Here is a 22,846-nt window from a genome sequence, read left to right as displayed (position 1 = left end):
ACAGTTGTAGAACATAGTATGGAAGAACACATAAAGTACTTATTAAGTTTCTTTTTATATCTGTCCGGGCGGAGTCGAGGGCAATAGCTATCGTTATAAAAAACACATATATATTTTTTAAGTAAAAAAGGAGGGCAACTATACACCTGTGTATGAGTAACTACTGATAAATGATGTGACTGTATGCATATAACTAAACACATCGTCTGTTGTGAAAACATTTCGTTTTGTATCGATGGCCATCAATTATTCTGAGCTGACGTAAAACGAGGTAACGATTGTGTGGATCAAAGTCCGACAAAAGTTTCGCACAGGTTAGATAACTATGTGATATATTGTTACCAGCTTTGGTCATTTCATGTTTCAACAAAACAGAAAATATAATATATATTATACGTAGTTACTCATTCTATAAATCTGTAGGCGTGACTCCGTCCACTCGGAAATTAAAATTAAAAATTTGAAGCCTATGTGTCCTTCCAGACTATGTTCTACATTTATGCTAATTTTAAATTTCATCGAGGTTCATGCAGTAGTTCTGAAGATACCTTCTAACAAGCATCTATCCATCTATTCAAACGTTCTTCTTTGTCTCGTGGAATCGACTAAATCTAATCATCATCATCATCATCAGGAGACTACCCTTACGCTAGCGCAGTGTGAGTTGGTTGACTTCACATATATCTGAATTTATTCGTAGATATGTGCAGATTGCATCCCGATGTTTTCCTTCAATAAAAACATCGGATAAAATTAGAGCTTGGTAATCAGGCATTTCTGTAATAACTTGCATAGCTTGGCTTTGTTTAGCGCTGTCATAAAATCTTATTATGCGGACGTTACGACGTTATGATAAAATAAAATAAAAAGAATCTTGAAATGAAAATTTCAATCGTACACTGGAGGATTCCGTTTCGTTGTCGAAGAATTTACAAGTCACAAATTGAAATTCTATTGGATATATTTAAATTTCGAATGTATTTTAAATCATAGTGTCTAGACAAATTAATTTATTAATGTTACTATTAAAATGGGAGGCGAAGCGGGGATTTTTGGATTTACTCGAGCGTGGCAGTAAAACGCACTTTAGTATTTATAATAACCGATACTTACCAGCTCTTTATAGATCGTTTCTTTTGTGATAGGATTATTTGTTTGGTTGGGATGTGGGTAACCTTATGTTTGACTGCCGCGTTCTAGTATATCCAAAAATCCCCGCTTCGCCTCCTCTACTAAGCATAGTCACTATTTAACTCCGTAATTCCACTGGCCTAACACTTCTATTAGAACACGTTGTTGTCTTCCTTTTTTATACAAGATGAAAGAGACATCAACTGTTCGGACAGTGAAAACCTACTTTAAACGTTGCAAAATCGTCCAGCGCAGCTAAAACTTGGAATTCGCATATACATAATTTAAATCTGTTTGCATTTTATTTAGCTGGTGAGCCATTTAATTATTTAGATTTCCTGAATTGTATTTAGGATAACGAATTTAGCAAAATTGCTCGATTATAAATTATGAAATAAATAATTTTATTGCAAATGACAAATATGCAATACTTGTAATACTTTTATTTCAAATATATCATTCGCACATATAAAGTATAGATAGATATGTAATTAAAATGACTTGATGAAATGTCAAATCTACTTGAGCCGACTGGTGTAGCAAGAGACGATGGCAAGGGACCTGACGGTATGAGTTTGATTCTATGGAAGATGGGTCGGGTGCTGGTATGGGATGCAACCTGTTCAGACACGCTGGCCCCTTCCCATCTACATGTAACCAACAACAAAGCGGGTGTGGCTTATGAAGCGGCGGAAAATGCAAAAGCAAGCAAATACAGGGGTCTAGGCTCCGAATACGATTTTGTCCCATTCGGCGTCGAGACCTTTGGTCCGTGGGGTCCTAGCGCTTTAAGACTTTTTAAGGATGTATCCAAAAAATTAATCGACATCACAGGGGACCGAAGAGCTGGCAGCTACCTCGGACAAAGAATTAGTTTAGCTGTCCAAAGGGGGAACGCTGCCAGTATGTTCGGGGCCTTGCCTGAAGGGTCTCCTTTTAATAATACTATTTTATTAAATTATTCGTTTTTTAATATTTTATTTTATATCATATATTTAAGACTATTCATTAGATGCTTTGTTAGTTTATAATTAATTATTAAAGTGAAAATTCAAAAGTCAAAACGATATGTTTTGGAAAACGTATATTTTATGCTAATAAATATTTCATTTACCTTAACACCTAATCATAATAATATTGTTTTCATCAACACGTACGAAACAGTCACTTGCTCATTTGCTTAATCTCATTACCTGTCATAGAGAACTGAATAATATTCACTGATTATGCACATTCAACTCAGGATGACTAACAATAAACCATTGTCTATTATCGCGTCCATACCATCATAGCCAACATAAACTAAAATTAGTAACAGCGTTAGGTTAGGGTAAGATGTGCCAACCGCCCAGGGCACAAGCCGGGGGCGCCTTAGCCACCAGTGTAGGAAAGGGGCGCCCCTAAGATACCATACCTAACGAAGATTTTAGAAAAAGGGCGCCGCAAAAATCTTGCCCAGGCGCCGGAATTGTTAAAACAGGCATTGACTAAAATACAAACTATGTAAAAATATATGTAACATATTATATTATTAATTTAAAGTTTAATCGAAAAAACATAAGAAGCAATAATGCAAAGGTGATGAAAAATTATTTTTTTTGATATCTCTATTTTTCCATAACCTATGGTGACTATAATTTGAAAAATATCCGTTCGGGAATAATAGGAATAAGTTATAAAAATCATTGGAACAAAGTAAATAACAATTATTAAGTATCTATTCGTTCCGTTAAGTTTTTATAGAAGCTTTTTATGGCAACCCGCGAAGCTCAGTGAAGCTTTACGGCACTTTTATACTACGACGCAGAAGGAATTCGTTATATGAAATTAATGACGGCCAATGTTGCAAAATACAGCCTAAAGGTATTTGTGAAACAAGGCAACATGTTTACGAGCAGCCATAAAAGTAGAAAATGAGTTTATTTATTATCAGTTTCATTTTTTTCAACAGGGTTAATGGATATTTCCACTTAGCAACTAAAAGAATGAATGTCTCCACGCGCGGCTGAAATTTGGTACATATAGTTTCGATCGGACTAGTGGAAATAGACATCTCTAGCCCGGCCACCTCAAGCCCGGTGACGCTGTAAATGCCTCCTCAAGGCAAACAGTGGCAATCAGTCACAAAAAAAGTGGAAATAGAACAAACGTCTCCATCAAGGATCAGCTTTATATCAATATCACTGGTATATAATTATAAACGAACATTTTTTTAGACTCGAATAGTACATTTTTAAATTCAAAATATATTTTTTATGTTATAACGTGTCAAGCACGCCGCCTATGACAAACCCTTAGACATCCGTATTTGCTAATGAGTTGCATGCCTATAGAATTGATGGAACAGGGAACGTACAGAAAGAGAATATTTCCTATGCAAAGAAAATGGTTGAAAGGGAAAGAGAAGTTAAATTAGGCCACCGGCTCGCAGTCATCAAACGAAACGTAGAATTGCTTCCATCTCACCTCACTGGATCATCGTGGTATTGCACTGGTCTAGCCGGTTGTTAAAAATTAAAATTATATATTATAATTAATTTATTTTATATTTATAAATTCAGTGTGTGTATGTTAGTTTTAAATGGGTTGCTTTGTCTCATGTCATTTCTAAATGATGACATAGATTAATAATCAATTTTTTCAAATACTTTTTAAGATGAATCCATCTTGGAATTTCAATTTGTTGGTAATTTCAGTGCTCTACGAAGCTTGTTCAATCTCGTACATTCATTAGGAAACGGATTAAACTGTTCAAGCAGTTAATAGCCGATGTTACATATCAGATATCGTTTAGTAATGATTTACACATAAATATTTATATAAAAATAAACAACGATTATAAAAATTGTCAATGATTATAATGTTAAAAAACTACTCCGTTGTATAAAAAATATAATTAATAGGCTATGTGTTCTTCCTGATTTTTTATTAAATCAATAGGTACACCAACTCGTGAATAGCCTAATGTTTGAGGGTACGGATTTCCAATCACGATGTCGGGGGTTCGAATCCCGATTCGACTATTGTCGTAAACCATATCCTAGCACAAGCTTAGAGCTTATTTGGAATGGTAAAAGAAATATCAGTAAATAAACAAAAAAAATTTGCTCACAATTTAAAAAAAAAAAGCAAAAAAAAAATTGCATGTTCAACAAACACGAACAAATACAAATTACATACGTATTACACACAGACGAATGGCTGGCGTTTACAGCATTCACAGGACATGGTTCAGATATAAAGATTGTATACAAATTTCATCAAGATCCATTCAACCGTTATCGAGATACTTTCAAACATTCATCCATCTAAACCAGTGGTTCCCAAATTTATTTTGTCTACTGCCAACTTTGAGAATATTTTTTTAGCGCCCCCATATTTTCACATATTTAAAAACCAATATAAGTTAAATTAATTAATAATACTGGCCTATATATGTCTATTAACGGAGAATTCTAAACGAAACTTTTACTATAACCCGCAACTTGAAACATGCAGCGCCCACAAGGGGGCGTTATCGCCCACTTTGGGAAAGACTGATTTAAACATTCGCATTTATATTAGTAAGATATGTACAAATATTAAGGGAAAAACAGTAGTAAAATCACATGTAATATCAACACACGTTCAAATGTAATTCGTTAACTATCAAAGAAAAAAATATTGTTACGTAACGTATAAAAGATTTTACTTGTGTTTTCAACAAAGTTTACGTATAATACTATAGTTAAATACCTATAAAAGGTCATTCTTATAATAAACTAGTTGTCGCCCGCGACTTCGTCCGCGCTAGATTAAAAAATAGATAGTTGCCGATTCTCAGACCTACTCAATATGCTCACAAAATTTCATGAGAATCGGTCAAACCGTTTCGGATGAGAATGAGAACGAAAATTGTGACACGAGAATTTATATAATACATAAGATTTTTACTACCCAAAACACCTAAATGAGTTGCTCTTTCTATTTTTTTTTCTAGAGAATGATGAAAATTATATTATTTTTGTATAGATCGGTGACAGTTATCTCATTTTAAATAAGATTATTTATAATAATAGTCAAATTAGCAGTTCCTTTGTTGTACCCAAAATGTTTTTGTGAGCTATTTAGGTTGCGACCGTCATTAGTTATAAATTACGTTTTTATTTATGTTATATTACAAAGACGTTTTTTTGTGCTAGAAAAAGGTAACTGTCACATCCATGGTCTCTGTAAAAAAATCTCTTTTTCGCTATTTATAAAGTAATTTGGTTCTCTTTTATTTTTTTCATATTGAAATTAAATTGAATTGTTTCATTGAATATATTTTCTCAACTTTATGATGTGATGTAACTTATTTTATTATATGTTTAAATCTTGTATATAAAATTCTCGTGTCACAATTTTCGTTCCCATACTCCTCCGAAACGGCTTGACCGATTCTCATGAAATTTTGTGAGCATATTGAGTAGGTCTGAGTGACTGACGGAGCCGCGGGCGACAGCTAGTAATATAGTAAATCTAATTATTAAATTAACCCAATATTATCCGAAAGAATAATAGCAATAGGAGGAAGTAATTCCAAAGCTTTTTCAATATCAAAATTGTTCGTAAAAGTACATTTCTGTGGACACATTTTATGTGAAGTGATCCCTAAAGTCTATACCTCGGAGAGACGTTAAACCTTCAACAAAACCTTTTTAGGCCAACACCGACTTCTCGTTATTTATTGTCGCCACTAAAAAAAGTCGTACTGAACAAAAAACACGTAAACCGAACTCCTTGTCTTGTATTTTGTGTATTCTCCGAGGTCTCGTTTAGTTGAGAGAAAATTTTTGAAGTCGTAAAAGTGTAGAGGATCATTATGAAGGATTTGATTTCATTCAATTTATTAAAAAAGTAATCATAATAAATTAATATTACTTGTATGAAACTTCCTACTGTTTTTAATAATGAGGAACGTATGATTATTTTATACGGCAGTTTTTGAACAAGCCGCGCCTGATGTTTTGAAATAACAATAACAAGACATGAGAGTTTGCATTTATTTTTTTATAGGTATAATGTCCCAATGATATTGAAATTTTAACCTATTTCCAGTACAAATATAGTTTATAAATACATTGGATCAGTAGTATCACATGGATTAAGTCATCTTTCACTTTAACCTACGAGAGAAGTTCGCTAATCGAATGCAACGGATGACTGAACTTTAATTAAAACTTCGCAAAGAGCTCTTTTCTTACGAAACATTATGATGTTATCAAGCTATAAACCTTACTTTTTTAATTTATATTTATGATGTCACTGAAACTTATTTAACATTTTCTAGCCTAAAAATATTTTAAATTCTACGTAAGTACATTTTTTTTAATAAAAAAAATTCTTTGTCTTAAGGACGAGTTGACTTGAATGTTAAAAGAACTGTTCGTTTCTTCTGAGTTTAGTACAACTTTAAGATAAATATTTTAAGAAAATTTATTTACTATTTACGTATGTAGTTGAAAAAGATATGACAAAAGCTTTTTCGTTTAAAACAAGCTCTAGCATGTATAAAAGAAATCTTTTGTACATGCGAAAGCTTGTTTGTAAATCGACCGTCCATCGAAACTTGATCTTCGATCTGGTTCGTTTTACATATTAAATATATACCTCCGTAGGTGTACTAGAGGTCTAACCTGACCAGTTGGAAATCAGTCTTTTTCCTTTTTCAGAAATGGAACAAGAGCATTAAGCCGACACTATCAGACATACGCTCGTCTGTTTCAGGGTCTGTGGTTTTAGATTTCGATTCCTAGGAGTTTTAGAGCTTATTACAAAAGATTAAAATGGAAATTATTTTCTATCTTATATCTTTAAATGAGCAATTCTTGTATATATATATAATTGGAATCTCGGAATCGGCTCCAACGATTTTCATAAAATTTAGTATATAGAGGTTTTCGGGGCCGATAAATCGATCTAGCTAGGAATCATTTTTAGAAAATGTCATTTTATTCGTGTTTTATCGATAATCAACTTAAACATAAACTTAATTTTTTCTATCGGTAAGATCTAAAAATATTATTCATATTTCATCATTTTATTAGTAATTCGTACTTAAATATAATTTCCAAAGAACGCAATTAAAAAAAAATACCTAGCAAAACTCGGTCATCCAGGTACTGTTATTTAAGACTAGCTGCCGCCTAAACTCCGCGCGGCATTTCAAAAACGTATTTAGTAGCCCATGTATTCTTCCAGATTATGTTCTACATCTTTACTAAAGATCTTAGACTTTACTAGAGACTTAAGATCCATACATCCAATCGTCCAAACATTCGCATTTATTATATTAGTAAGCACATTCCATTCATATTACTGTGTTCTTACTACCTTTTGGTACCTTACCTTACCTTTAGTTTTCTAAATATTTCTAGTTAGATAATTATTGAGAAGCGTCGGTGGCTCAGTGGTCAAGCACTTGACTTGCAATCTGCAGGTCCTGGGTTCGAATCCCGCCATGTAGTAATGTGTTTTTCGATTTCCGATTTACATATGTACATTTATCCGACGTTCTTACGGTGAAGGAAAACATCGTGATGCAACCTGCACATATCTGTGAAGAAATTCAAAGATATGTGTGAAGTCAACCAACCCGCACTTGGCCAGCGTGGTTGACTATAGCCTAATCACCCTTAACTTAGGGTAGGCTCCGAGCCCCTCGGTGGGGACGTATAGTGAGCTGATGATGATGATGATAATTATTGAAAAAGATTTTAGTTTTAAAAAATATATTATTTCTGAAAACTTGGGTTTTTTACTGGAAACTAAACATACAAAAATACCGAAAATGACATCATGACGGATTTTACTTTTCAATTTGTATTCAACTTATGTACCGTAAGGACGTAATCTGAACGATTCCTCGCCGTTTTTGAATATCGTACAATTAGATTTATTATTTTCATTATTAAAAATATGTAAATTCAAAGACCATAAACAATGAGTTTTAGTTGTTATACAAAACAGACAAAAAAGTTTATAAGGAAATAAGGTTTAATATGACTATGATACAAAATAGATTTTCTTTATAATTTGTCTTAATAATTCATAATTCGCCTCATCCATTATCGTACTTCCTTATTACATTGTTTAAGTTTCTATAAAAAGAGAGCTAAAAAAAGTGTTAACCGCTTCGTTGCGATAGAACGAATATCAATTAAAGAAGTACACATATAAACAATCTAGCTGTCAATAATACAGCTTAATCAGTAGCCTACGTGTTCTTCTAGGCTGTGTTCTACATCTATGCCAAATTTCAACGAGATCCGTGGAGCAGTTCTGAAGAAAGCTTCTGACAAACATCTATCCATCGATCCATACATCCAACCATTCTCATCTATGATTCAGTAATAGAAGTGCGGCGCCATCTACCGGATATCTTTGCAACTTAGATGTCAAATCGCCATCTATTAGAATTTCATAGAACTAACGGTAAATACACACTAAAGATGTAAAATAAACATTTAACTTGCAAGAACTAAATACTGAGATAAAAACTACCCTACATCTCATGTTGGACCAAATTACAGATGTTTACAAAATTTGATAACAATTGGTTCCGTAGTTTCGGAGTATATCGTTTTTTAGTTTTAAGCTGACCCCACCACCTTGTGGGATGCAAGCTAGGGAGAGAGAGAGAGTTTCGGAGTTTATCGCAAACATACATCGTGACATGAATTTCTTACATATGTATATAATACTAGCTTTCGTCTGTGACTTCATCCACGCGGAATTAAAAAAAAATAGTCGCCTATGTGTACGATGTACCTATATTAGTAAGATAAGATGTATTTTTATAAGTAATCTCAACGTATAAAGTGAAAAATTAAAGAAGGCGCAAGAAACGTCTCCCCAATATCCCGACGTATTATACAATTCAAAACGACGGAAATAAATTGAACAGGTGCCGCTAAAATTCCATTTATTTTAATTTCCGTTCATTCGATGTGTCGACGAAAATCTCATTCCCCGAATGAAACAATGTTTTCTTTTAATATTCGATTTAATATCGAAGGTACAAAACACTTTACGGTGTTATGATGACGATGTTTTTCTTTTCGAGTATTTTCTATATTTGAAAGTATGTATATCTTTTTCGTGACTGAAAATTCTTAATTTTCCTTCATTATCCAATCACCCTTTCATTCATAAGGTCTTCTAGCAGCCTATGACAATGATGAGAAACCATTTTTATGGTGTCTGTCTGTCGTTATGTATGTCTGTCCGCAAGACCGCGTTTTTTCCGAACTTATTTTGACGGAAAATTAGTTGAAACGCGCAGGTATAATATATGTTACTTTTACTCTATTTGCCGTAGACGAAGTCGCAGGCGACCGCTAGTCTCTTGATAAATCTATTATTATTATCACGCTAATAAATAAATAATCTAGGAGCAATAATATTTTTTACAACTTTGGATAGAAGAAATTATCAACCTGCCCTTATGCCAATGGAGGGTCAGCATACTATGTACTACTCTATACATCTTTATCAGCCGTCATATCTATCTATCCTCTTTTTTTTGACAGTGGTAGAGCCCACTTTAACATCTTCGCCCGAATTGGCCCGGCTCGCCCGGTGAAATACCACGACCACAAAGAAGACAGGCGTGAAGTGGAAGCAATTCCGCGTTTCGTCTGATGAGTGTGCGTCCCGGTGGCCTAATTTAATGCTCTTTCCCTTCCCACCCTTTTTCTTATAATGAAAGGATGGGAAGTGGAAGTGGACTTTCCGGATGAGAGGATGCATGGAAAGGGAAAATATTTTCTTGCTGTGGATCCTCTCCTCCGTTGATTAAAGGTAGGCAACGCATATGCAATTGCGTATGTCTATGGGCAACGGTCACTTCGCTATTTCAGGTGGCCGCTCACTCGTTTGCCACCTTATGATATAAAAAAAATCCTCCTTTACACAGTCCATCTATATTGAATAGATGAAATACAGAGTAAAAAGGGTGGATAGTAAAAAAAAAAAACAAAGAATAAATTGTGAACTTTTTCTAATTAAACTCTTACGGAACGACTAGACATATATTTTAAAGGCAGTGTAATTAACAAGATATAAGTAATATTGAGTATTGTAATAGTTGATTTAGTTTACATTATTCTTAACGTCTTTGGCCGTCAACTGTTTTTGGGGCATGAATGCGGTTGTATTCGATGGAGCGGGCGATGTACTCGGGGATAGGTTGAGGTTCGGGGGCGACGGGAAGGTGGGCACCCTGGAATGAAACAAAAATTAAGAATAAAATGATAATCTTAAAATCAGTATACATTGTTTCTTAGGCAATAGTAAACTGGATTGTAATGGGAATTCGAGGCTACGTTTATATTGCTTTGTTTGATTTAGCGATTGATTTAACATTATTGAAGAGCGTCGGTAGCTCACAGGTTAAAGCACTTGACTTGCAATCTGCAGGTCCTGGGTTCGAATCCCGCCATGTACCAATGTCTTATTCGATTTTCGATTTACATGTGTACATTTTGTCCGACGTTCTTACGGTCAAGGAAAACATCGTGACAGCTTAGCTGGAGTGATCCATGATCTATCCTCATGCAAAATACGTGCTAGACGTGGAGCCTACTACATCTTCTTCTATACTTTCAACGTACCTGTGGTTGGTATCCGAACTCGTTGGCGACGTAAGTCAAAGAGATGATGCTGCCGTCAGGTGCCGCGTATCTGTTTTGTCCTTCGACTTGCAAAGCTTCGTCTTCCTATAAAAATATCAAAGAAATGAGATTAAAGTGGCTGAACAGTGTCTCTACTAAACGTGAGGTTAAATGATAAAATTAATCTTACTAATATTATAAATGCGAAAATTTAGATGGATAGATGGATGTTTGTTTGAAGATATCCCCGGAACGGCTTTATGAATCTCGTTGAAATTTGGCATTAGCATAATACATAGGCTACTAATTAAGATTTTATTAATTCCGTGCGGACGGAGTCGCGGGCTACAGCTTGTCAAAAATAAACACGAAATTATACATATCAGACTGATTTCAAATACTTGAATATTTAAACAGTTTTTGAAACAAATTACGTTATTATATGTATTTATGAATATTTATTAAAATAAATTAAATACAGAGGAGACTTCTTTATTATCTCGCTGCGATAATCGGAATTCGTATTAAACCGCACCTATAACTTTAAACATTTGAACCTTGATATTTCTTCAAGGTCTTCAATTTACGAGGAAAACATGTTAAAATCTTTTTGTCGATATTTTTTTATTAACATTATTCGCAAAAAAGAAAATCCACACAATTTACGTAGTTAATATAAAGTTCTCGGCAGTGTTATTCTGGATAAAAGATGCGGAAATGTTTTGACGATTTCAGAGAACTCCAAAGGATTTTAAATAATACAGACGCAGCGCTGTCAAATACTAATAATAAATATGTGATTATTCTCCTATCGGCTATCCTTTCCTATCTTGTTTGTTAGTCCTATCAAATGTAATTCACTGTTACATCATTTCTTTGAGCATCTGACCAACACGAATAAAGACTTCGTGATAGAGCTTCAATTCTTAATCCCTCACCCCGGGATGGATCCGTCCATGGTAGTCGAAATTTTAAATAAGTTTATTACTTACGCGGCCAACGTTCTTCAGTAATCCAGACTCAGCAGCGACAATACCGTTTGCGGTCTCATAACTAAACTGGTATTTGTCGGGAAAGACGTCAGCCTCTTGGTTAATGATGGCAGCGTCAGCCTCGGGAGACCGGAGTGCGGGTCCGTCAGCAACCACCACTGCCACAAGGGCGAAGAGAGCGATGAAGGTCCTCTAAAATAGACAATTTAAGATTAATATTATTATATGTAGATCAAGAACTAGTCGGTGCCGCCACCGGACGTATATACGTGAGTGTTTAGCCGTGTTTATATATCAGTTTAGTATAATGTCTCACAAAAGTTTGAATAATTTATATGTAGATATTTCACACTAGCGGGAAATGCGACTTTTTTTATTTACGATCATATGGCTAGCCGCGTTAGTGGAAAAAGTTTTAAGGTCAACGCAGTTTTATGATAATTTGGATGGATAAAAGACATATAAAAACTTTATAAAAATGTATGAAATATATTGAGTAATGCAGTTAAATATGATCGTTACAAAAACGAATTTCTTAAGGCGATTGCCCTTTATACTTGATTAGGACATTGACTATAGCTGGCGGCGTAATCTCAATTATTTGTGACGCAACTACTGGCTCGGACTCACCATGCTTGTGTCAAAGTTAACGGATTGCGTGTAACTGTACGTTAGACGAACGAGCCGACGTTTTTATACTCCCGTCTAAACTCGACGACTCGTTGGATCTTAATTTGCATGATTTGGCAACAAAGCTCTGATCTACAATATGGCTTGTGGCTTTTCGCAAGGTGATTACAATTAGTAAGTTTGATTTTTTTTTTATACCTGACAGGAGGGTTTTGTTTTGAGGGCATTTGTGTATGTACATTATAATTTATTTCAGTTCCCTTCAGAGATTTTGAAGTTAGTAATTCGATTCTTTTTCATGACTCGTTTTTCCATATGGGTACCTACAGCTAGTTGAGTTTTTTGATGTATTTTTAACTTGCACCTAATTATTATCAAATAAACAAGTGAATGTGATTAATTTGATGAAAATGTAGCGAATGTTTAGATGGATGGATGGATGTTTGTTTCAAGGTATATCCAAAACAGCTGATCGATTCTCGATGGAATATGGTATACATATAGACCATAGTCTGGAAGAACAAATAGGCTACTTATTTATTTTTATTCTCGCGGACGAAGTCGGGAGCGACAGCTAGTATTTTATATAAATAGGTAAATCACGTGCGATAAATATCCTTGACCTTTGACATTGGTCGTCCATTGATTTTAGGTTATTCTTGGTAAAACTAGCGATGTTCAAAAACTGGTCCTATATTTCTTATCATTTAAACATTTTTATGTTACTGCGACTTCGTTGAATAAGTATGGCCATGGTTTTGTTTTTAAAATAAACTTTTTAGAATTATTTTTTTTTCTTAATATGTTTAAGATGGATCAAATATGTATTAAACATTATCTGTGTACATAGTTTAACAAGTTTGAAACTTAAATGTAATATTATTTTGTCCGATATTTTACCGATATTTTACCAATTGAGGAATGATAACTAACTAAAATTTGTTACTACTATTATATAAAAAGGAGTCGCAAAATGTGTGGTAACCGCATAACTCAACAACGCCTGGACCTATTTGGACATTTCTTTTTTTAAATGTTCATTAAAGTTCAAAGATGGTTTTTACGGCGAGAAAAAATCGAGTAATTGCCGGGAATTGATTATTTTTTTTCCATTTCACGCAACGGAGTCGCAGGCGACAGCTAGTTTTTATTAAACATAAGGAAAAAATGTTGCCTAATTAAAATTTTTGTTACATTGTAATAATGTATTATTGGTCTTATGTAAATCTATGTTTCAGTCTAACTGTTTTACTTATCTAGATTATATTACAATGTATTCTAGACTAGTAATAACATTGCAAAAATAAATAATTCGCTTTCTGATTTTCGTTTTATTATTTATTTTTATCAAAAAAGACGCATGCGACTATTACTTACAATTTGTATTTACATCTTACTAATATTATAAATACGAATGTATGGATGGATATTTTTTTTTATATCATAAGGTGGCAAACGAGCAAGCGGCCATCTGAAATCGCTGAAATAGCGAGGTGACCGTTGCCCATAGACATACGAAATTGCATATGCGTTGCCTACCTTTAATCGACGGAGGAGAGGATGCACAGAAAGAAAATATATATTCCCTTTCCATGCATCCTCTCATCCGGGAAATCCAATTCCACTTCCCTTCCGTTCCTTATAAGAAAAAGGGTGGGAAGGGAAAGAGGACTAAATTAGGCCTCCGGGACGCACACTCATCCACTTCACGTCTGTCTTCTGTGTGGTCGTGGTATTTCAAGCGGGCCCTACCACTGATAAATATAATATTATATTTGTTAGAAGCTATCTCAAGAATTGCTGCACGGATCTCGCTGAAATTTGGCATATATGTACAGCATAGTCTGGAAGAACACATAGGCTACTAATTAATTTTTTTTTATCCCTTGCGGACGGCGTCTTAGCCGCCAGCTAGTCATTTTAATAATATATTTATATATAATATTTATTTAACGTGTTCAATGAATATTTAATATCGTATTAAGTTCGAAAAGTTCATGGCAGGAATCCGTCAATTCTATACATCTAACAATAGTCTCTACCAATGTATTATAGGTAGATAAAAAATATGAATAACAAATATGTCAGATATGTACATATATACATACAAGGTTATTTTTGCGCTGCAATATTTCTATTCATACTGTTTATGATGACCAATTTATAGTGTCACACTTTCGTTTTTATACTTTTCTAATTATTAGCTATCGCCTGCGATTCCGTCCGATCGGTATTTTTTTTTTATAACAGAAGGAGGGCAAACGAGCAGCGGGAACACCGAGGTGTTCAACGACGCCCATGGACATCAGCAATACCAGAGGAAAAGCAGATGCGTTGCCGGTCTTAGAGGTTATTAAACAAAAAAATAGTAGGCTATGTGTCCTTCCAGACTATGTTATACATCCATATCAAATTTCAACATCTCTTCACCCGTTCTGGAGATACATCCATCTAAACACGCGCATTTATAACATTAGTAAGATAAGTTGGGTACAACATGAACTTCGTAAAATTTTAATCACTGATACTTATTACGACTCTGGAGCGAGAAATGTTTATAAGGGAGAGTCATTGTCCGCTCCAACGACCACATAAGCGAGAAACTCTGGTTAGAATGAAACCTTTATAAGCGAGATTAATACCGCAGTCCCTTGGATTCTCGCTTATACAGGTTTGACTGTTTTTCTTGTCATTTGATAACCAGGGATTCAGAAGTAACTTAAAATAAATATTTTACCTCCATTTTGCTTAATGTAAAATATAAATTTATATATTAACTACTATAATAGTACTAAAAGTTACATAATTTTTTTTACAATTTTATTTCAGGGGTTATTCAATCCCTTGGCCATCATCGTGTTATTACGACCATTAGGATATTGGCGTTTTATTTTCGAGTATTGAAATTCGTAATATCTGCCTTCCAAGTCATGCGGTTATATTTTTTATCTGTAGCGTATTGATTTCAAGTTTACCGTGACAACATGTATGCCGCAAGTCATATAAGTTCGTTTGCAGTTTTTGTGGTACGTCAGGGTCTATGACCAGTGTAATAAAAAGTGAAATGACTTTATGTGTATACGCGCCTAATTTTATATGCGATAATAAATAGAGATAATGAATATTCATTTTTGGCGCCAAAGTAACTAGTACGCATATGTAACTAGCTGTCGCCCGCGACTCCGTCCGCGCGAAAATGAAAAAAGCCTTAATAAGTAGCCTATTCATTCTTCTAGACTATGTTTTCCATCTGTGCCGAATTTCAGCAAGATCCATGCAGTTCGGTAGATACTATCAAACATCTATCCATCTATTTAAACATTCGCATTTATAATGTTAGTAAGAAGTAAGATTGTTTTCTAGTTTTAACTAATAGGATACCACTAGAATTTATTCTCATACATAATCAATTATAATTTCAAACATAACACTTTGATTAACAATTTATTTATCTACTATTTTTATTTTATAAATACTAAAATAGATATGCTATTATAAGTCTTAGGACAATCGCTGTCAGTTGCTGTAATGGCCAGTTCTATAAAGGAATTTTTATACCATAGAGAATCGTATACTCAGTTTGGTGTTAAAGTCTAGAGTAGTGGTTCCCAAACTTATTTTGTCTACTGCCCACTTTGAGAATAAATATATTTTTACCCCCCCATATTAGAGTTTAAGCAATCTTTTAATTAATAAAACGCCCACACTTTCTTTATGGGTCTCTTACCGCCCCCCTGGAGACCTGGAGCGCCCACAAGGGGGCGTTATCGACCACTTTGGGAAAGACTGGTCTAGAGCGACCAGAGTGAACCGCAACATCCCTTACTCGTTATTAAATTCTATTCAGAGCGCTGTAACGTTGCTGTTGGATTAAATCTGCTAATATTAGTTTGTTTTTATTCATACAGTTTGTCTTTTAATTAGGTCATTTAAATTTTTATTTCTTGACCTAAGTCGGGTCAAGTGCAGACAAGGATTGATAGTTATTAGTTTATAATCCAAATAATTTTCATGTTATTAATAACGTAAAATATGTATTTTTTTTAATTACAAACACTACAATTTTATTAATATGCACACATGTGGAAGGGTACATCGTTAGAGGTAGACCTAGGAAGAGATTCAGAAGGGAGTGACGACTGAGATGATGGAAGATAGGTCGATCTGTAAGACAAAAACTGGTGCGCTGACCCCACTTGAGTAGGACCCCACTTTAGTGGGGTCAGCGCACATAGGATAAAAAGAAGATGATGATTATGTCTTACAACGTGTTACACGACAAAATAGCTAGAAATTTGCGTCGTAAGCTAACACGATATTTTTTCAACACATAATTGTATTGGCAATATTCGTGTTATGAACTTTTGAAATGCCTACATGTCGAGACCTGAATTTTACGACATCAAACTGGAGTCTTGACATTTAACATGAAAATACACCTCAAAGTAAACCGTATGTTTTGCATAAATACATGGCATAAATAAATAAATAAAAATTGTTAATTTTAGATTTAATATTAGCATTGATAAAAATGTTGCTATGTGATTTTTTTAAGTCGATTTGATACTTTTTAGGTACATAATGATACTTTAAAAATTTAAATATATGAGTTACTAGCGGTCGCCCGCGACTCCATCGCGCAAATTAGTAACCTATGTGTTCTTCAAGACTATGTTCTACATTTATACCAAATTTCAGCGAGAGTTGAGCCGTTCCGAAGAAACCTTCAAACAAATATCCATCCATTCATCTATCCATCCATCCAAAAAATCATTTCGCATTTATAATACTATAATAGTAAGGTTATATTATTAATAAGATGTAAAAATTGCAGGAACTTTAAGAAAATAGTTTTCGCTCATTTAAATTTTTTTGTTTATTAATCCTATTACGCTTGGTCGTCTTTTAGGACTCTATATAAAAGAGTAAATGATTTTATTTTCCGCTAAGGAAATGTTATCGCCTTATAGTCAAACTCCATTGCCGTGGCAATTGTACACTCAGCTGCAAAAATGTGTATACTTTTAGAAATTCTCACAACTCGTATATGCCTTCGGTTTTAAAAATATATTTACACGTGTCTGCCCGTATTCTGCACATAAATACATGCTAATGATAAATACGTGACAATAATAATGGAATTAAAACCTTTATAGTAGCCCTTTATAACTTTCTCTTAAAGTTTTGTAATTGTTCACATATTTATGCGGCTGACTGTACTTATGATTTTTTTTTCCGAATCGGCTATTAATATTCGATTCGAAACTTTTCTCACTTTCATATTCTTTCATAAACCGAGTCTACAATATACATACATATATGGACATACTAATGAAATTGGAGTGTCAGAATAATGTCGAAAATAAAAATGTCGTAGCTAATAATCAAAATTAAATAAATCATTTTCTCTCTGTTTCGAGAACTGAAAGCGAGGCAGTGTTTTTCTATTTGTAACAAAAAACGTAAATATAAGACTTTGAATTATTTGTACTTCATTCTAGCGGTCGCCCGCGACACCGTTAGCGCGAAACTAAAAAAAACACTTAAAGAGTAGCTTATAAGTTCTTCCAGACTATGATCTATATGTATGCCAAATTTAATGACGATCCGTTCAGCCGTTCTGGAGATACCATCAAACAAACCATAATCCATCCATCTAAATATTCGCATTTATAATATTAGTAAGATTAAAAGGTGTTACTTATTTTCTTTAATATAATTGAATTGATTATTTTGGTGTGCTACTCGTATAAACACGATGCACAATCGAATAGGATGTGATATCAGATTAACATAAAATTGTGATTTAAATGTATAAATATAATATATATTTTATATTGTCTCGCCTTGAGATTTGAACAAACATATTCATAGATTTTAAAGTTCAATATAAAGTTGAATCTAATTATATTTTTAGACTGTTGACGGAGTTCAAAAAAAGTTAAAAAAATGCTTTTCACAAAATTTTGAATGACGAACTTTGAATTTAACAAATGAATAGTTTTGATTGACTTAAATATTTTTATAGTAAAATAGTTTAATGCAACAAAGTGATAATAAACTTTTGTTTGAATTCATTGTCACTTTATTGTATGGTATAGGAGCATGATTATTGGAAGGTATGAATTAAAGATATCAAATAATTTTCTATAGTGTACTTCTTTTCAAAATCCATATCGTTGTTACAAACTTATAAAAGAAAACAAAAACAAAATAAACATAAATCGTGGTATTAACAATTTTCTACAGGCAGTGTTGATAACTTTGAACTAGGTCGGTGTTAGCTTAGGCAACGGTCTTCTTGATGTATTCCGCTGGTGGTGGGTGGTCAGCGATGTACTGGAGGCTGCGGAGGATCAGCTCTGGGATTGGTGGGGGCACGGGGATGTGGCTTCCCTGTAACAATAAACAAAATTAGTATTAGTAACACTTTAAAAGGCTTTTACATTATCAACGCCATCTATGGAATCCTAAGGGTTATTATTATGCAATTTAAAAAGTTTGTGGTATAAAATTTAATTTTTTTTATGCTACAATATCAAACTGTATTCAAATTTCGAATTTATCAAGAACGATATCGTAATCAAGTCATTTATGCACTGATGATACCAGTCTAGAATTTTAAAGATCAAGGACTCGGATGATAGACGATAAAAACTTTAATATGGTAATCGGATGTTTTGAAATTGATTATGTATAAATTTTATTACATTTTGGTGATTTTTTTTTTATTTACCTGAGCTTGGTAACCGTTCTCGTCAGCGATGTAGGTGGTCTCAACTGGGGTACCGTCGGGGGCGGTGTAACGGACAGATCCCTTAACTTCAAGAGTAGCTGATTCCTGTTAAATAAAAATTATGTTAATTTCACATTTAATTTCTTTTAATGTCTTGTTTTTCTTTAACAATTTAATTGTTTGATTTTAATATGTGTAACCAATTTTGATTATCTAAATTAATTAATAATGCATGTAAAGTTACTTATATTAAAATCAAATTATTATATTAGTATGTTTGACTTACGGAGTTAGCGTTCTTCACGATACCCTCAGCCTGGGCGCTGATGCCATTGCCGGTTTCGTAGACGTATTGGTAGTTGCCTTCGGGGCTGCTTTCGTAAGCTGACTTGAGGATGGGAGCCTGGGACTCATCGCTTCTTACGATGTGGGAAACATCAGCGCTGGCCAAAGCCACGGCGGCAAAAAGGACTAGGAATTTCTAAAAAAAAATTTGAAAAACAAAATCAGTTTAGACAAATATCTTAATCTTTGAATTTAAAGACGAGATAGTTAATTATATTTTTTTTTCTTGTATATTTTTAATGTCTTACCATTTTGATTGGAGTGGGCTTACTGAGTCTGATTCAGTGACAGTCTGATTTGAATCGGTGAACAGAGGTCTTTATATAGGTAGTTTGCGTCCAGAATCGATATGCGAATTCATTATTTTCTTGTTTTTTTTTCTGTGAACTTGTCGCGTCGCTTGGACATTATTCATTTGGATACGCGCATCATTATAAATTCAATCAGGAGGCTTCCGGATGGACACAATAATTATTATTAATTAATTAAATTATGTTAGACTTTTAAAATCGATTTTAAATGTTTCAGTCTTTTGGTTACAAGTTCCAACTTGTATACATTATTTAAAATAGTAAATTGTATACTAAAATAAAACATACGTAGCTACGATATCTGTCCAATGTACTTTACGCGTGATTTGCTATAGGCGGAATACTTTTTATCTTTTGAGATAAAAAGATAGATTAATCTATCTTTGATTTAATTTAACATATTGTTGTAACTTAGGATTATGAATTGTTACATGTATTTTTTTTTAAAATTTTTAGATTATTTTCTAAATTAACTAATATTTCTTTTACCATTCCAACTAAGCTCTAGACTTGTGCTAGGATATGGTTTACGACAATAGTCGAATGGCGGGATTTGAACCCCCGACCTCGTTATCGGAAATCCGTACCTTTAACCATTAGGCTGTTGACGCTTAAAGCGCGCTTATTTGATAAGGTTCGGGAAATATGTTTATTTTAAACCAATATGAGCAGCGTAAGAGAAGGCAAATTAGTTTAAAATTGATTTGTAAACTTTCCTCTCTAATATCGGTGTTATTAATTCGTTTAAAGTTTTTTTATTTAAGAGAGATTATTTATTTTAAACATGATGTTCAATTTAGTGATGTGCTAGTATATTAGTGTTTATGAAAACATATAAATAATGCCCTAGAAAGCTTAATTTGTAAATTAAACCTCATAAATCTAAGTTAAAAGTTACATTATATGTAACTTAATGTGTATCTTACTTATTTAAGTGTAACTAAGTATAATTTCTACTATTTAATATATTTCTATAACTTTATTTTCAACTTTTACTCAGGTTATTTTCTATATTATTAAGGTGAACAGTAAACTATGTAATTGTTAACTACTATGTCATTTTTCTAATTGAAAATTAAAAAATTATTATTCTTTAAAAAAACGTATTCTTCATTGCATTAATGAAAGTAAAACACACTGTTTTTGTTGCTTTAAATGACTGGAGACAAGACATTCGTCAAAACATTTGTAATCCTTAAAGGGCATTGTCATCATCAGCTGACTATACGTCCCCACCGAGGGGCTCGAGGGCTACCCTAAGTTAAGGGTGATTAGGCCATAGTCAACCACACTGGCCAAGTGTTGGTTGACTTTACACAATTATTGAATTTCTTCTCAGATATGTGCAGGTTGCATCACGATGTTTTTCTTCACCGTAAGAACGTACGATAAATGTACATACATATGTAATTCGGAGATCGAAAAACACATTTGTATATGGCGGGATTCGAACCCAGGACCTGCAGATGCCACCGACGCTCAAGGGCTTTGTAAACAAATCAAAATCAACTATAATTATCAGCTGTCCAATCCTTATTAATGTGAAGGGTCACAAAAGATGACATCATAAGATAATCTACGTCATCTTTAATTCTATAAAAATGGTCAACCTTCGACTCATGAATATAAATTTAACATTCGCAGACCACAAAAGGTTATTATTACTTGATATGTGATATTTTTCTATATAATGTATTCTATACGAGTGAGCGCTATGCTTCTTGATACTTGACAGTCAAGGTCGAATTATCGCTAACTCTATATAAATCAATGAAACGTCTTATCGTGTTTGCATTAGTGAAAGATTTTTAATCCATATCTAAATTAATATATTAATAGTGGAAAAAATTGTTTTGTTATTATTTTCATTCAGAAAGTTGCTATTATCGAGTTAGTTGGTATTGATCGAGTTTGACCTTGAACTAATATAATTTATTTTAAATCGTAAAAAGAAATCTGGTAATTACATACTGTAATAACAGGTTTTTAACTTTTAATTTTATTTGTATTTTTACTTTGTTTCGAGGTTATGTAATATACGATAACTTAAACCTAAACGATACGGTCTACAAATGACTAATTTATTATATAGAAAAGATATCAACGCGCGACATCTGCTACCATTGATTCTTCACATTAAAAAAACTTCAAACAATAGAATTAATCAAGTAATTTTAAGATATAAAGCGTCGGTGGCTTAGGAGTTAAAGCACTTGACTTCTTGATGACAGATCTTGATGAAATTTGACAAAGATGTAGAACATAGTCTGGATATAACATATAGGTTAATCGTTAAGTTTTTTTTTTAAATTCCGCGCGGACTGAGTCACGGGCGACAGCTAGTTTTTAATAATAATTACTGATAAAAATATATCGGTGCAAAAGCTTCGTCATTTGTATTCTGATGGTACTTGTCGAACTTATCAGATGTACATATATAAAGGAGGTCGATTACACTGTGCGCTAACGGTACAACAAACACTTTTATGTTTTATGTATGGATTAACAGTAAGTATATTATGTTTAGGGTAACCTAGGTAACCAGAAAACCAATGGCATATACATACCGTATTTTAGTTTTGCTTGCTACTGCCAGTCAGGGTCAATCTCCTCCTTTTTTTCTCTTTTTAATTTCTTTCTTTATATGTATATGCAACTAAGATGCTACCTAAACAAATATATATAAAGCAAGCACGTACTATCATTCGACCATCAATGAACACCAGCGGGGTTTGATAAAGTGCCTTCGTTTAGAGGAACATCAAGTGAGTACGGAATTACGCGACAATCACTTGTTTTTCTAAAGTTTTTCAGGTTCCATACATTTTTGATGTTCGCTATGAAATCGCTGCGTAGCGAATGCACTTTATCTAAACCCCGTGTAGGATTATAGCTAATAGCTAATATATCATAAGGTGACAAACGAGCGAGCGGCCACCTGAAATCGCTGAAATAGCGAAATGACCGATGCCTATAGACATACGCAATTGCATATGCGTTGCCTACCTTTAATCGACGGAGGATGCATAAAAAGAAAATAATTTCCATTCCCATGTATCCTCTCAT

At 33.5% G+C, this 22,846-nt stretch overlaps 2 protein-coding genes across 2 annotated transcripts; both read right to left on the bottom strand.

Annotated features, from left to right (window-relative positions):
* Positions 1–10,136: 10,136 nt before the first annotated feature.
* Positions 10,137–12,419, bottom strand: CPR3 (cuticular protein RR-1 motif 3; the record flags this gene model as incomplete). Its single annotated transcript, NM_001312460.1, is given in 4 exon segments — positions 10,137–10,375; positions 10,767–10,871; positions 11,759–11,950; positions 12,389–12,419. Coding segments are annotated over 4 exon segments (414 nt in total). The 3' UTR covers positions 10,137–10,261.
* A 6,109-nt stretch (positions 12,420–18,528) lies between these two features.
* On the bottom strand, positions 18,529–19,754 carry LOC106115486 (larval cuticle protein LCP-17-like). The gene is given in 4 exon segments (NM_001312423.1): positions 18,529–18,784; positions 19,125–19,229; positions 19,411–19,605; positions 19,718–19,754. Coding segments are annotated over 4 exon segments (414 nt in total). The 5' UTR covers positions 19,721–19,754; the 3' UTR covers positions 18,529–18,673.
* Between the last annotated feature and the right edge of the window lie 3,092 nt (positions 19,755–22,846).

The sequence above is a fragment of the Papilio xuthus genome, unplaced genomic scaffold (assembly GCF_000836235.2).
Source record: "Papilio xuthus unplaced genomic scaffold, Pxut_1.1 DF827789.1, whole genome shotgun sequence".
NCBI lineage: Eukaryota > Metazoa > Arthropoda > Insecta > Lepidoptera > Papilionidae > Papilio > Papilio xuthus.
The sequence above is the reverse complement of the archived record's forward strand: the minus strand, read 5'-3'. Positions and strand labels throughout refer to the sequence as shown.